The sequence below is a fragment of the Neovison vison genome, unplaced genomic scaffold, assembly GCF_020171115.1.
Source record: "Neovison vison isolate M4711 unplaced genomic scaffold, ASM_NN_V1 Scaffold_093, whole genome shotgun sequence".
Lineage (NCBI taxonomy): Eukaryota > Metazoa > Chordata > Mammalia > Carnivora > Mustelidae > Neogale > Neogale vison.
The window spans coordinates 15,653-27,285 of record NW_025334897.1 but is presented as its reverse complement, the minus strand read 5'-3'; the positions used below and the strand labels follow the sequence as shown (position 1 = coordinate 27,285).

The 11,633-nt window shown below is 60.9% G+C and overlaps 1 protein-coding gene across 2 annotated transcripts; it reads right to left on the bottom strand.

Annotated features, from left to right (window-relative positions):
- Window positions 1-200: 200 nt before the first annotated feature.
- On the bottom strand, window positions 201-11,231 carry LOC122898040 (alpha-mannosidase 2C1-like). Of its 2 annotated transcripts, XM_044236207.1 has the most exons (26): window positions 11,113-11,231; window positions 10,711-10,836; window positions 10,157-10,280; window positions 9,041-9,111; window positions 7,786-7,963; window positions 7,293-7,482; window positions 5,886-5,992; window positions 5,602-5,712; window positions 5,150-5,242; window positions 4,924-5,040; window positions 4,644-4,739; window positions 4,398-4,543; window positions 3,903-4,026; window positions 3,455-3,576; window positions 3,266-3,351; window positions 2,987-3,142; window positions 2,711-2,808; window positions 2,450-2,544; window positions 2,110-2,214; window positions 1,871-2,027; window positions 1,624-1,767; window positions 1,152-1,261; window positions 963-1,042; window positions 705-853; window positions 510-619; window positions 201-437 (listed from the first exon to the last, which is right to left on the bottom strand). In XM_044236207.1, exons 1-26 carry the CDS (start codon window positions 11,211-11,213, stop codon window positions 311-313), a joined length of 3,123 nt encoding a protein of 1,040 aa, XP_044092142.1. In that variant the 5' UTR covers window positions 11,214-11,231; the 3' UTR covers window positions 201-310. The 2 variants fall into 2 exon arrangements, with proteins under 2 accessions (XP_044092142.1, XP_044092143.1); XM_044236208.1 differs by lacking the exons at window positions 201-437; window positions 510-619; window positions 705-853; window positions 963-1,042; window positions 1,152-1,261 and adding an exon at window positions 1,268-1,427.
- Window positions 11,232-11,633: the final 402 nt, after the last annotated feature.

Below are 11,633 nucleotides of genomic sequence, written 5' to 3'. Positions count from 1 at the left end.
GGCAGCCAGCTGGAATCCACCCTCCTGGCCTCCTCCCCATGGGAGGAGCTTCTTATCCTGTCTCTTAGCCAGGTTGTGGTCCCTGATATCCCAAATCCCAGGGGGGCAGCAACCCAGACCCTGCACAAATGCCTGGGGAAAAGTCTTCCTCCTTGAGGCTAGGCCCCGAGGGGAGTGAGCAGGGACTACTGCTAGCAGGGTTCCTGAGTCAAGGATTTATTGTTCAATAGGTGAGGGACTCTTGCTTCAGGCTGGGCAGGCAGAAGTGAGGAGGGAAGCCTTCCACACAGAAAGCCCCACCGTCAGGGGCTCAGTTGGGAGGGGGCTGCAGCACCAGCAACAGGGACCGAACTTGGAAGGGAGAAAAGGTAAGCTTCAGGCGGGAGTCCTTAAGGGGCAGGTGGCCGTCAGGGTCGCGCTGCTCCAGGAGGTTGCAGCTGGAGAACAGGAGGGGTTACGAGAGCCCTGCGAGGGCAGGACTCCCGCCCCCCTCTGTGACCCCCACTCACAGGACGGCCTCCTGAATCGGCAGCGACGTGTACAGCCAGCAGTCGACGTGGCTGCCGTGGGCCTCATACAGCCTGAGCACCAGCGTACGGCCCTGGAGGCTGGCCTCTGCCTGCGGAGGGAGGCAGGTGGTGGGCGGGGTAGGGGGGGGGCTCAGTTGAGGCCCCGCCCCCTGCCGCCCCGCCCCCGCCCCTTGCCTGCTTGACTGTCTCCAACACGACTGCGGGCGAGGACACAGAGAAGGCGCTCCAGGACGCCGCGGGCGCCGGGCCTGGGGCAGGCAGTGCCAACAGGGGGAAGTTGAGGTTGTAGGCAGCGCGGATAACGCCAGCTTCCTGGAAGGAGCCTGGAAATGGGGGTGGGAGCATGGGCGCTCTGGCGTTTTCCCCGCCGGCCGCTGGGAGAAACCGAGGCTCAGAGCAGGGCAGAGAGGCATGCCGGGCCGCCGCACTCACCCTTGTGCGGCATCAGCGCGTAGGTGAACTCGTGGCGACCCATGTCAGCAGTGGCGTCCGGGGCCTTTGGTGCCCGCAAGCTGGGGTGGGAAGGGCGGGAATGGGCCGGGCTGGAACTGTGGGGGCTCCAGCCCAAGAGGACGTGCGCCCCCATGCCAGCCCTCGTGGCCTGGCGGGCCCTCCACTCACAGAGAGAGGCTGAGGATGTTGCCGCGGACCGACGCGCCGTACTTGCAGTCGTTGAGCAGAGCCAGCCCAAAGCCGTGCTCTGACAGGTCCATCCAGCGGTGGGCCCACACCTGGAAGGTGGATGCCAGACCCGCTTGGTGGCCCCGCCCCCTCCCCGGCCCGAAGCTCCCACCACTACTGGGAGGGCCCTCTCTGGGACCACAGGATGGAACTCCAGCTCTCACCACAGGAGGTGCTTGGTATACCATCCAACCTGTCTAGGCCTCAGCTCCTCATCTGTGAAATGGGGACAACAGAATTCACCCCACCCAACAGGCATGTGGGTCAAAGTAAACACAGCATTTAGCACAAGGTCCAGCCCAAACCTCCAGCATGGTGATCACGGTGATCACCGTCCTACTCCTGACCCCACACCACACAGGTCTCTTCCCAGCCCGGCAGGCTTCAAACCCCACCCCACCCCATGTCAGACCTCAAATCGAGCCCAGTCCCAAGAGGTGTTGTGGTGCGTGGGCCGCTGCAGATGTCCGAACTGGACCTCATAGGTGGCTTGGAGGCTCCGCACGCGGGTGGGGAACTCCACCTTCAGGAACTTGTGGGCCTCATGCCAGTGCACCTACGACGGAAGGACACACACACACACACACACACACAGGCCTGGGCGACTCCCTCCTTCCCAGCTGCCCAGGGAGAATGCCCACCACCCCGCTGCCTGCTACCTCGGTGTGGAAGCGGACATAGGGGCAGCCAACGTCCAGCACCACCTCCTGGCTGAGCCGACTATTGGGGCTGATCTGCAGCAGGAACCAGGCGCTGCCCCGCATGCCGCCCTCAGTGCCCACTGCCAAGGTTCCTGCCTGGCCCAGCACTGGCTTCCTGCGGGGTGGGGTAGCTAAGCTGAGCCAGGGCAAGCTGATGGAGGGGGCCCACCACCACCCTGGGCCTGTCCACACTGTACCGTGTCTCCAAATGGTAGTCCATGACGTCCCATGCGTCCCAGTACAGAGGGACATCATCAAACAACACAAACTGGTTCCCCACCATGCCCTCAGCAATGGCCTCCCTAGAAGGATTAGAACTTTATGACCTTGGTCTCTCCAGCTGCCTGAGGTGGGGTGGGGGCCGGGAGAACAGGCCCACGGGACAAGGGGACTCTTCCTAGCCCAGCCTGCCCTGCCCTGTGTGGGTCCAGAGCCCCTGATGGGCTGCCATGGGCAGTGCTGCGGCCAGGGAACAGAGGGAATGGGCTCTGGGAGCCACCTGCCAGGCAATGGAAGAGGGCAATGAGGAGTTGGCACCTGCCGGAGGCCACGAGCACCAAGGATGTCAGGCAGCCAGTTGGGTCCAGCCTCACCCGGATGATGCCATTGTCCAGAGTCACAGAACCGTCGGTCTTGGTGGGAAGCGTCCTTGAAGCTGAGTCTGCAGGGACTTCCCACCACCAATGGCACCCCCAGCCCAGCCCCCCACCACTTGCTCCAGCTGGAGAGCTTAGAATCCCCACATTGTTAGGGATGGCCCAGGAGGGGCCCCGCACACCCGCTTGTGCCAACACTTACCTCTTGCACCACAAACACAGGCTGCTGGGTCTGCAGGGGCTGCACTGAGGTGGGGGTGGGGGCAGGAGCATAGCCCATGCTGGGCACGGTCACCAGGGCTGGGGATGAGGCCCGGGCATCAGTGTGGCCTCCCTGACCTTCCGGGAGCCTCACCTGAGGGTTGGGTGGCTGCTTCTCCTACTGCCACCCCCAGCTGGGGGCACCCCAGGGCAGAGCCCCCTCCCCTGGGGCAATGTCCCTCCCATTGCAGTAGCAGCCTCGCCCCCCAGCTCCTACCGAGGCTGTGGGCCCCACCAGGCCTGGGCAGGGCCAATACTTCAGTGCGTTTCCACGGCAGCGTGTTGACGATGAGGAGGCCCTCGGGGCCTGGCTCCCCGGCACACAGTGCGGCCACCGCAGCACTCAGCAGCGTGTTGCCATGGGAACGGATGTCTGAGAAAAGACGGGCTGGTCATGGGTGGGCGGTGGGTTTGGGAGGACCCCTGAGTAGCCCACAGGCCACTCTCCGGGCTCCACCCCGCCCGGGGACAGTGGCAGGCAGGCCATCCAGCTCACCTTCATAGTGGCACATGGCCTCCTCCGCCACCAGCTGGATACAGCTTCCGGTCAGCACGTCATGGAACTGGTTCAGGAGCAGCAGCCTGCAGGAGCCCGGAGCAGGGATGGAGAAGGCTGGAGGGGCAGCCGCAGAGCTGGCGGGGGGAGGCCGGGGCGGTGGCAGGGCTGGGCAGAAGCAGGCCTGACCTCCAGAGGTCCTGCAGCTGGGCTGCCGGGTACAGGAACTGGGTGCTGCGGGCCACGGCCAGGCTGCTGAGCAGCTCCACGTCGTGCAGGATCCGCTCACACTCCCGGTTCCCCTTCTTGAGCTGAGCACAGTTGTTGGGGGTGGGGGCGGATCTGTCCCAGGCCACCTTCCAAAGCCCTCCGTGCTCAGAACCCGAGGCTCCCCAGGGCCTCCCAGATAAAACCTCTAGCACCTGACCTGTCCCTTTCCTCCCCAGCCTGAGGCCTGCCTTCTTCAGGAATACTCAGCCCTGCCACCTCCAGGTCCCTGGCCCACCCGACTCTGGTACTTCTCTCCCCTCAGTGCCTCCCTGGAACACGAGCCTCTTTCCCCCAGGTCTGGACTAGACTCTGCCCCTGCAGACCCAGGGCACATGCTCCCTGCTGGGCTCAGGGACCAGCACCTGACCTGGGCCTGTGTGGTGTAGGTGCCATTGTGTAGCTCCAGGAAGAGCTCCCCGACCCACGTGCACAGCTGCCCTGAATGGCTCTCCAGTGCGGAGAAGAGTCGCCCCGGAGAAGACAGCTGCACCCTGAGGGAGACACAGCCTGGGTCGCCCAGCCTTGGGGGTATTGTGTGGCTCACCCTTCCCCCTGCCAGAGCAGATGAGAGATCCAGCCCCGACAGAAAGGAGCATCCCCACTGCCCATCTCCAGAATGCTCCCTGTCCAAGCAAAGCCAGTTCCAGACACACGGAAGGGTTCTGTCTCCAGCAGATTTAAGTCTCTTCCCACCCGCAGCTTTTGCCCCGCCCCCAGGGTGGAAGCTGGGAAGAGCCGAGGGTCAGGGACTGGAATGGGACAAGGTCCAGTGGAGGAGCTAGATGGAATGTCTGAGCGGAAAGCAGGGCTGCGGGCAAGGGCAAAGGGAGGTCCCGAGGGCTGCTGGAGGGCCAGGGCGCACCTGGGCAGCCCGTCTGTGTTGTGCAGCCGCTTCAGGCGGTCCAGCATGGTCTGGGTGGGGCCCCCGCCCCCATCCCCAAAGCCAAAGAGGAAGGCACTGTGGTTGGTCCGCCCCTTGTCCCGGTTGTTGACCACGGTCTTCAGCACCTGGATAGGCAGAGCAGGGCAACCCAGGTGAGCCTAGGACCGGACACCCAGCCCTCTCCAGCCCACTCCCCCCCATCTCAGCCACTGGGTGCCCCCTCACCTCCTCCACACTGCCCTGCATCCCATATGAGTCTCCAGGTGGGAAGTGAGCCAGCACACGGGAGCCATCCAGCCCCTCCCAGAAAAAAGTATGGTGCTGCAGGCAGGGAGACAGGAGAGGGGCCAGAGCCAGGCCTAAGGCCTGTTGTGTAACCCTGGGCTTGGGGTCGGGGGGAAGAGACTCTCTGGGTGGAGTTGGGTGGTTGGTACAGCACCCCTGAGTAAGCCAGGTGGGAGCTGAAACGGGCCAGGTGGGGACCCTGCCCCCTGCTTCTGCTCACCGGGAAGGAGTTCACCAAGTTCCAGCTCAGTTTTTGGGTCAGGAAGCGCCTGATGCCGCAGCTGCGCATGATCTGGGGCAACTGGGCTGAGTAGCCAAACGTGTCTGGGAGCCAGAACTGTGGGGAAAGGGGCTCCTGGTGAAGCAGCCCCAGTCCCTCAGCCTTCTCTGGCTCAAGGTCAAGCTCCAGCCCCATGTACCCACAGGCACAGCGGCTTCCCGCCTACCTCCGAGCACATTTTCCCAAACTCCTGCAGGAAGAAGTTCTGGCCCTGCAGGAACTGCCTCACCATGGCCTCTCCACTGGGAAGGTTCCCGTCCTGGCAGCAAGTGAGGACAGAGGCAGCCAGCATCAGCTTCCCTGGGGACTGGGCGGGAGCTTGGGCCACTCCCACCCCGCACAGGAGTAGCCAAGGCTCTGACGGAGAGAGCTCATGCCCAGTGCCCAGATGTGTTCCTCTCTTGGCTTCGCTCTGCTGTCTACCAGGGGAAGGGGAGGCTTGCAGGGTGGGGACGGGCCTGCAGCCTCCCACCCTGCTTGAGACCCTCCACCCTCTGGAGGTCCCAGGCCTTGGGATTCCAGGACCCCACAGGAGGGGTATGAAGGTCCTGCAGAAAGCCACCTACCCACAAAGCCAGAGGGGAGGCCTGAGGCTGAGGGGTTGCAGATGGCACTTACCATTTCCACCCAGGTCCCCCCCACAGGCACGAACTGCCCTCGGCAGGAGAACTCCTGGAGCCGGGCATGCAGGCCAGGGTAGTGGTTCTTTACCCACTGAAACTGCTGTGCCTGTGGGACAATGGGACCCATATTGGGGCAGGAGTGACAGGGATCCCCTCCCCCCGCCCCCTGGCCTAAGCACCTGGGGCCAGTGGGCAGCTGAGGGTGGGGAAAAGCCCTCTTCCTCAGGTGTGAGAAGGCCCTGGACCTCATCCAGGTCCCCACACGGCTGTCCCTCTGACCTGGGAGCAGGCAAAGATGAAGTCCGGGTTCTGTTCCATGAGCTGCACGGCTGTCGCCCAGCTCCGGGCACATTTTCGCACAGTCTCCTTGAAGGGCCAAAGCCAGGCTGGACGGAAAGGGGTCAGAGGTGGAGGGAGAGCAGCAAGGTGTCCGGCTCCCCACAGATCTCCAGCCTTGCCCCTGCCCCCCAGCACCCTGGGCCTCCAGAGGGCTGTCCTCCTCCATACTAGGCCCCTTTCCCTGTAAGGCCCTCCAGCATCCCTCCTGAGCTTTCACTTCAAGACCCCGTCTCGAGGTGGGAGTAGGGGGTGGGGAAAGGAGGCTGTCAGTTTCACAAGTCAGGAACTGGAGGCCCCGTGCCCTGCAAAAGCCTCACTCTGAGGCTGTGGCCCCCAACCCCTGAAAGGACCCTATAGAAGGTGGCAGAGGTTAATACATTGGTGGGTGCCGCAGAAGAGGGGGCGTGGCATCCCGACATGGATCTGCCTGGGCGAGGCACTACAGCCTCTCCTGCCCTCTAGGCCCAGTTCCTTGCTCGCCAGTCCAGAGCTCTCACACTCCACCGCGAACCACGACACAGCACAGAAAGCCTTGTTCTATGCTTCCGAGACATTAGCTGCTTCAGATTCAGTACCTCGGGGAGCTTGTTAAAAATGCAGATTTCCTGGGGCGCCTGGGTGGCTCAGTCAGTTAAGCGTCTCCCTTTGATTTGGGCCATGATCCCAGGGTCCCGGGATCCAGCCATGTGGCGTTCCCTGCTCAGAGAGCAGTCTGCTTCTTCCTCTCCCTCTGCCCCTCCTCCCGCTGGCCCGCGTGCATGCACATGCTCTCAAACAATAAAATAATCTTTTTAAAAAATGCAGATTTCCCATAAGCCTCACAGACACTGCAGACTCATCAAGTTCAAAGCTGAACTCATGACCCCCCCCGCCCTATCCCTCACCCCCTCTACCCACCCACCCCCCGGCCCAAACCTGCCCCTGTGCATGAGTCCCTATCTCCATTACTTCTACATCACTCCTCCCTGAGGACTGGGACACCCTTGTCAAACTCTTACTCGATCTCATTTGGTTAAAAGGTCACCTCCTCTAGGAAGCCTCTCTGAGCCCTCCTGACCCATCAGGGTTAAGTGCCTCCATCGTGGCGCCAACCCTGTCTGCCTACTTTACAGCCATCATTCTCTAGGAACCTACCTCCCCACATCTAGCAAGGGGCACGTGGGGCCTCAGGTTTTCTCAAGAGAATAAACAAAGCCACACCTAGCGAAGCCCATTTTACAAATGGGGAAAACTGAGGCCATGGTGAGCCAAGAGCTCACTGGGGACGACACAGTGTTTCTGGGGCATAGCCAGGGCTTCAAGGGCACCCCTGCCTTGCCCAGCCAACCCGGCCAGCTGCTGCCCTACCTGTATCAATGTGGCAATGACCCATGGCATGGATGGTATGCTGACTTTCTCCTCCACGTTGGCCAAAGAACCTGGAGGCCAGAGCCTGGGCCACCGGGAAAGTCTGTGGCTGGGCAGGGTCACACACGTTCACCATCTGGTTGGCTGTGTACAGGGCCTGGAAGCTGCGCTGGTTGTCTTCCCCAAGACCCTGCAGCAGGGTTCTGCCCCTTAATTCCCATCCGGAGCAAGGCGGGTCTCCAGAACTCGGCCCCAAATGACCTCTCAGAGCTCCTTCCTACCTCCAACCCTTTGCTCCTTCTGGTTCCCCCTGCTTAGTACCGCCTCCCTCCTCCCCCTTAAAGAGGGAAATCCTTTCAATACTCAAGCAGGCAGAAACACTCACCCTCTTTGGATTCCCAGACTTCCAACTCTCCGACCCAAGACACAACCGGTCCCCGGTGGGGCTGGGAAGGTCCCTAGAGCAAGCAGCTGGGGTAGGGGTGTCGCTTACCTTGGCTATGCCCAGCAGCAGCTCCAGATCCACCAGGAGTCTGTGGACATCCCGGCAGAACACAGCCAGCTCAGCCCGGCTCACCTGGAACATCTTCTCTGGGTCTGGGGCTGCGATCATGCTTCCCTTCCCAGCCCCCAGGAGCCCATTGCAGGCTACTTCCACATAGACGGTCAGGCTACAAATGTGGGGAGGCAGCCTCAGGCTAACAGACTGGCAGAAGATGCTGGGGGCTGGGGGAGGAAAGACCAAGGAGGCAGCCACTGCCCAGTCCCTGCTTGCCTCCAGGGTCCACCCCCCGGAAGATCCCACAGTAGGTCAGGGGTCTGTGCGAGAGGGTCCTGTTCTGCTGATGAGCGTTCTACCCCGGGCAGGGCAGTAAGCAGCCGAGTTGGGAACTGTGTGAATTACGCTGCTGCTCAGCCTTTTATTCCCATTTCCACAACTGACTTTACAAACACTGCCTTGGTCTCCGAACCCTTTCCGCATATTAAAACCGTGTTTGGATCCCCCAGATCCAATCTTTCAGAGCAAAGGTCCAGCAGCCAGCACAGGGCGGGCTGTTCTCTAGAGTGGCACGGTAGTCTCTGGGGCTGTTCTGCTGTCTTCAGAGAGCAAATGGGACTTTGGTGGAGAAGCCTTCCCCGACCCTCCTGCCACCTCTCCCAAGTCTGGGACCGCCCTCCATACTGAGCTCCTGGTGTTTGCTCTCAGAGCCCCCACTGGTTTTGTAATTATGTAAGTGTCCCTGAGTCCCCCTTGCTGTCAAGGACCATACTACTCACTATCACAGTGCTAGGATCCGGAAGCATCAGCTACAGTGCTCAATAAATATTAGAAAATACAGTAATACTATGTCTGAGTTCTGAACGGTGTCATAAAATGCCCATGTTATATTAAGGGACAAAAAGATATCAGGATGCAAATCATCAAAGAAATACAACCTTAGCCAGGAGGAACTACGCCTGAATGAGTTCCTGAGCTGAGTGCTGAAATGTTAATAATGGTCATCTCTAGGTGGCAGGATAATGGGAGTCACTGACTTCTTTGTGCTTTCCTGTATTTACCACAAGAAGGCAGACAGTATCTTTCTAGCCAGGGGGAAAAAACCGCCCTCTTTAAAAAGAAACTGTGAGATCTGAGGATGCCAGTGTTGGAGGTGGGCAATTCGGGTCATTCTGAGCCTCGGCTCCTCCTTACCCCCTGGGGCCCCTCCCCCGCAGCACGGTCCACCAGGGCATGGGGACTACCTCACCTCCGGGGGTCTCCTTCTTCCAGCCTGTTGGTCAGGACATAGCTGGTCTTCTCCCCCTCTGTGGTCAAACCCTGGTGGGGAGTGGAATGAGAGAGACAGGGCCAGAGGCTTTTCCACAGTTCAGGGGAAATGTAAGCTGAGGGAGGCCAGGCCCCTCCACTTAGCCCCCAGCTGTGGCTCCTCTCGCCTACACAAAGCCAACATTGGCAAATCAGGGAGCCCTGGTGGCCGGTGCCCAACACCCATGGCAGCCCGAGTGCCCTGATCACCAAATGGCTCCTGTTTAGTCTAGTTGGAATGGAAGCTGAGCAAGTGAGCTGACCACTGTATATTTTAGTTTTTTTTTATCTGTAAATAGGCATAAAGACCCACCACAAGCAATCATAAAAATTAAATCTGATACGGATACTTAGTTGTTCATTCTGGGGAACTGGGGATGCTGTGATAGGGAGAGATCCATTACTTCAGGGGAAGAGGACTTGAATTTTTCCTTTATGCCATCAAGAACTGCTTGAAAGTTTCCCCCCATAAGTATAGGCTACATATAATAAAAACTGGTGTATTGAAACTAAAACTACGGGTGCCTGGGGGGCTCGGTCAGTTAAGCTACTGACTCTGCTCAGGTCATGTTCTCAGGGTTGTGAGACTGAGCCCCACGTTGCCCTCAACACTCAGCACAGATTCTGCTCGAGATTCTTTCTCTCCCTCTTCCCCTCCCCCCCTCTAAAAAACAAAACAGAACAATGAAAACCACTAAAACTAAAAAGCGGTATGGTCTGCAAAGCCACTACTCTGGCACCCAGCACCCTGTAGAGGGTTAATAAATGAATCTACTGTACTGTTATTATTGTACTTGATTAGCAATTATTTTCAGGCCAGAATGAGAAAATGGCCAGTCACTGGCAGGATTGGCTTAGTACTAATTATCTTAGGACCCAAAACCCATCCATTGAACGTCCCAATGTCGGTTCCTCTAACCGATCACACTAGGGCCTAAATGGCAACTTCCCCAGTCCTGCAATTCTTTTACCCACAGGCACAGCCGCTAAGCAGCACCTTCTTCACAGACCGGGGCTGAAATGGGGCCCAACCTACCCCCAGGGCAGGGCTGATCACCTGGATAGGTTCTCCCTCTCGCCATAGCAGGCCTTCTCCATCACTTTCCCATCGAAGGTGAACTTCTTGACCCACCCATGCCTCTGGGATGGTGAGCTCTACCCGAAACCAGCAGGTCCACCACCTGCAAGACAGCCAACGGCATGGGCCTAGGGGTCCACGCCCTTGTCCTTTTGCCAGATTCCCTTGGACGAAGGGTCAGAGGGACTTTTCTCCAAGGATCCACGGCATCACAAGCTGTTCAGCTCGGAGCCACAAGAAAGGGGCAACACGGTGTGCGGCGAGGGGAGGGGAAAAGGCGGGCAAGTCAGGGGTCCGTGATCCCTCCTAGAGGGTCTTCCTGAGAAGGTGTCGAGGTCCTGGGAGAATGGGGGCGGGGGATGAAAACTCTCGCAGGAAAACGGAGGCAGCAGGGAGCTGCTTCCAGCAGAGGGTGCTGCTTCGCCCCGAGAGGCTGTCTAGGAGCCCGGGCGGCCGTGGAGGTGTGGCCCTTCGAGCCGCAGGGCGAGGGAGGGGGGCTGCCCGCGGCCCCGCCCCCTCCGAGCGTTACCCACGTGGGTCCAAAGCTGTCCCCGATCTGCGCGGGGCGGAACTCCTGCTGCACCGCCTGCTGGTAGGAAAGCCTCTCCGGCGTCTGGAAGCTGGAGAGCGCGGTCACCGGGCAGCTGTCTCTGAAGAGCCTGGACGGGAGGAGCCGGTGGGCGCGCGCTCGAGGCCGCTCCCGTTCGGCCCGCGGGCGAGTCGGCGGATGGGGCCGCGTCTTCCCTTGACCCTCCGCCGAGAAGGCTGCCCCCCAGCACAGCTTTTCCCGAGCCCTCCTCCCGGGCCCCTGCCCTGTCCGCGGCGGTCACTTCGTCCCTCGGCCCGGGTGGCCGTGGCTTGGGTTTCCCCCCGGAAGGGAAGACTGGGGCTCGCGGAGGCGGCCGGCCGGCGCCCGGGGCGAGGGGGCCCCCCACCTGCCGCGGAGGTTACAGTCCGTGAAATAAAGCGGCGACACGAATTTCTCTACCCGCTCCAGAGTAGTGCGCCAGTGCTTCAGGGCCGGCGCCGCCGCCATCGCCGCGCGCTCGCTGCTCTCCCGGAAGGCCTCTGCCGCTGCCGGCACGGCCCACGGCCGGGAACCAAAGGTTCCGGCGTCCGAAGGGCGCCTTTCGGCCCCGGGCAGCTTTTCGTGGAACACTGGCGGCTCTCGGAAGCCCCGCCGCGCGGAACTCAGAGCGAGCCGCTGAGCCGAGAGCGCGGCTTCCGAGGCTCTCCACCCGCTCTTCCGAACCCGCGGGCCACTGGGCAAATCCCTCAGTAGAACGGCAGCTTTGACGCTTAGAGTCTCCGAAAGTCCCTATACCGAAACGGGGACTGTAGGCGCGACGGGTGGGAGCCCTCGCTAGTGCAGACGCGGGTCACCCGGGCTTAGAAGCCACGCGCGGCAACCGTCTAGTTCTCCCGGCCAGCCAGACCTCCGGTGCTCGCTAGCCGG

Coding starts and splice junctions, on each gene's coding strand:
- LOC122898040 (XM_044236207.1), bottom strand. CDS start 11,213: ATGGCGGCGGCGCCGGCCCTGAAGCACTGGCGCACTACTCTGGAGCGG. Junction 10,837..11,112: donor GACTGTAACCTCCGCGGCAG/GTGGGGGGCCCC, acceptor CCTCCCGTCCAG/GCTCTTCAGAGACAGCTGCC. Junction 4,027..4,397: donor AACACAGACGGGCTGCCCAG/GTGCGCCCTGGC, acceptor TGTCTCCCTCAG/GGTGCAGCTGTCTTCTCCGG.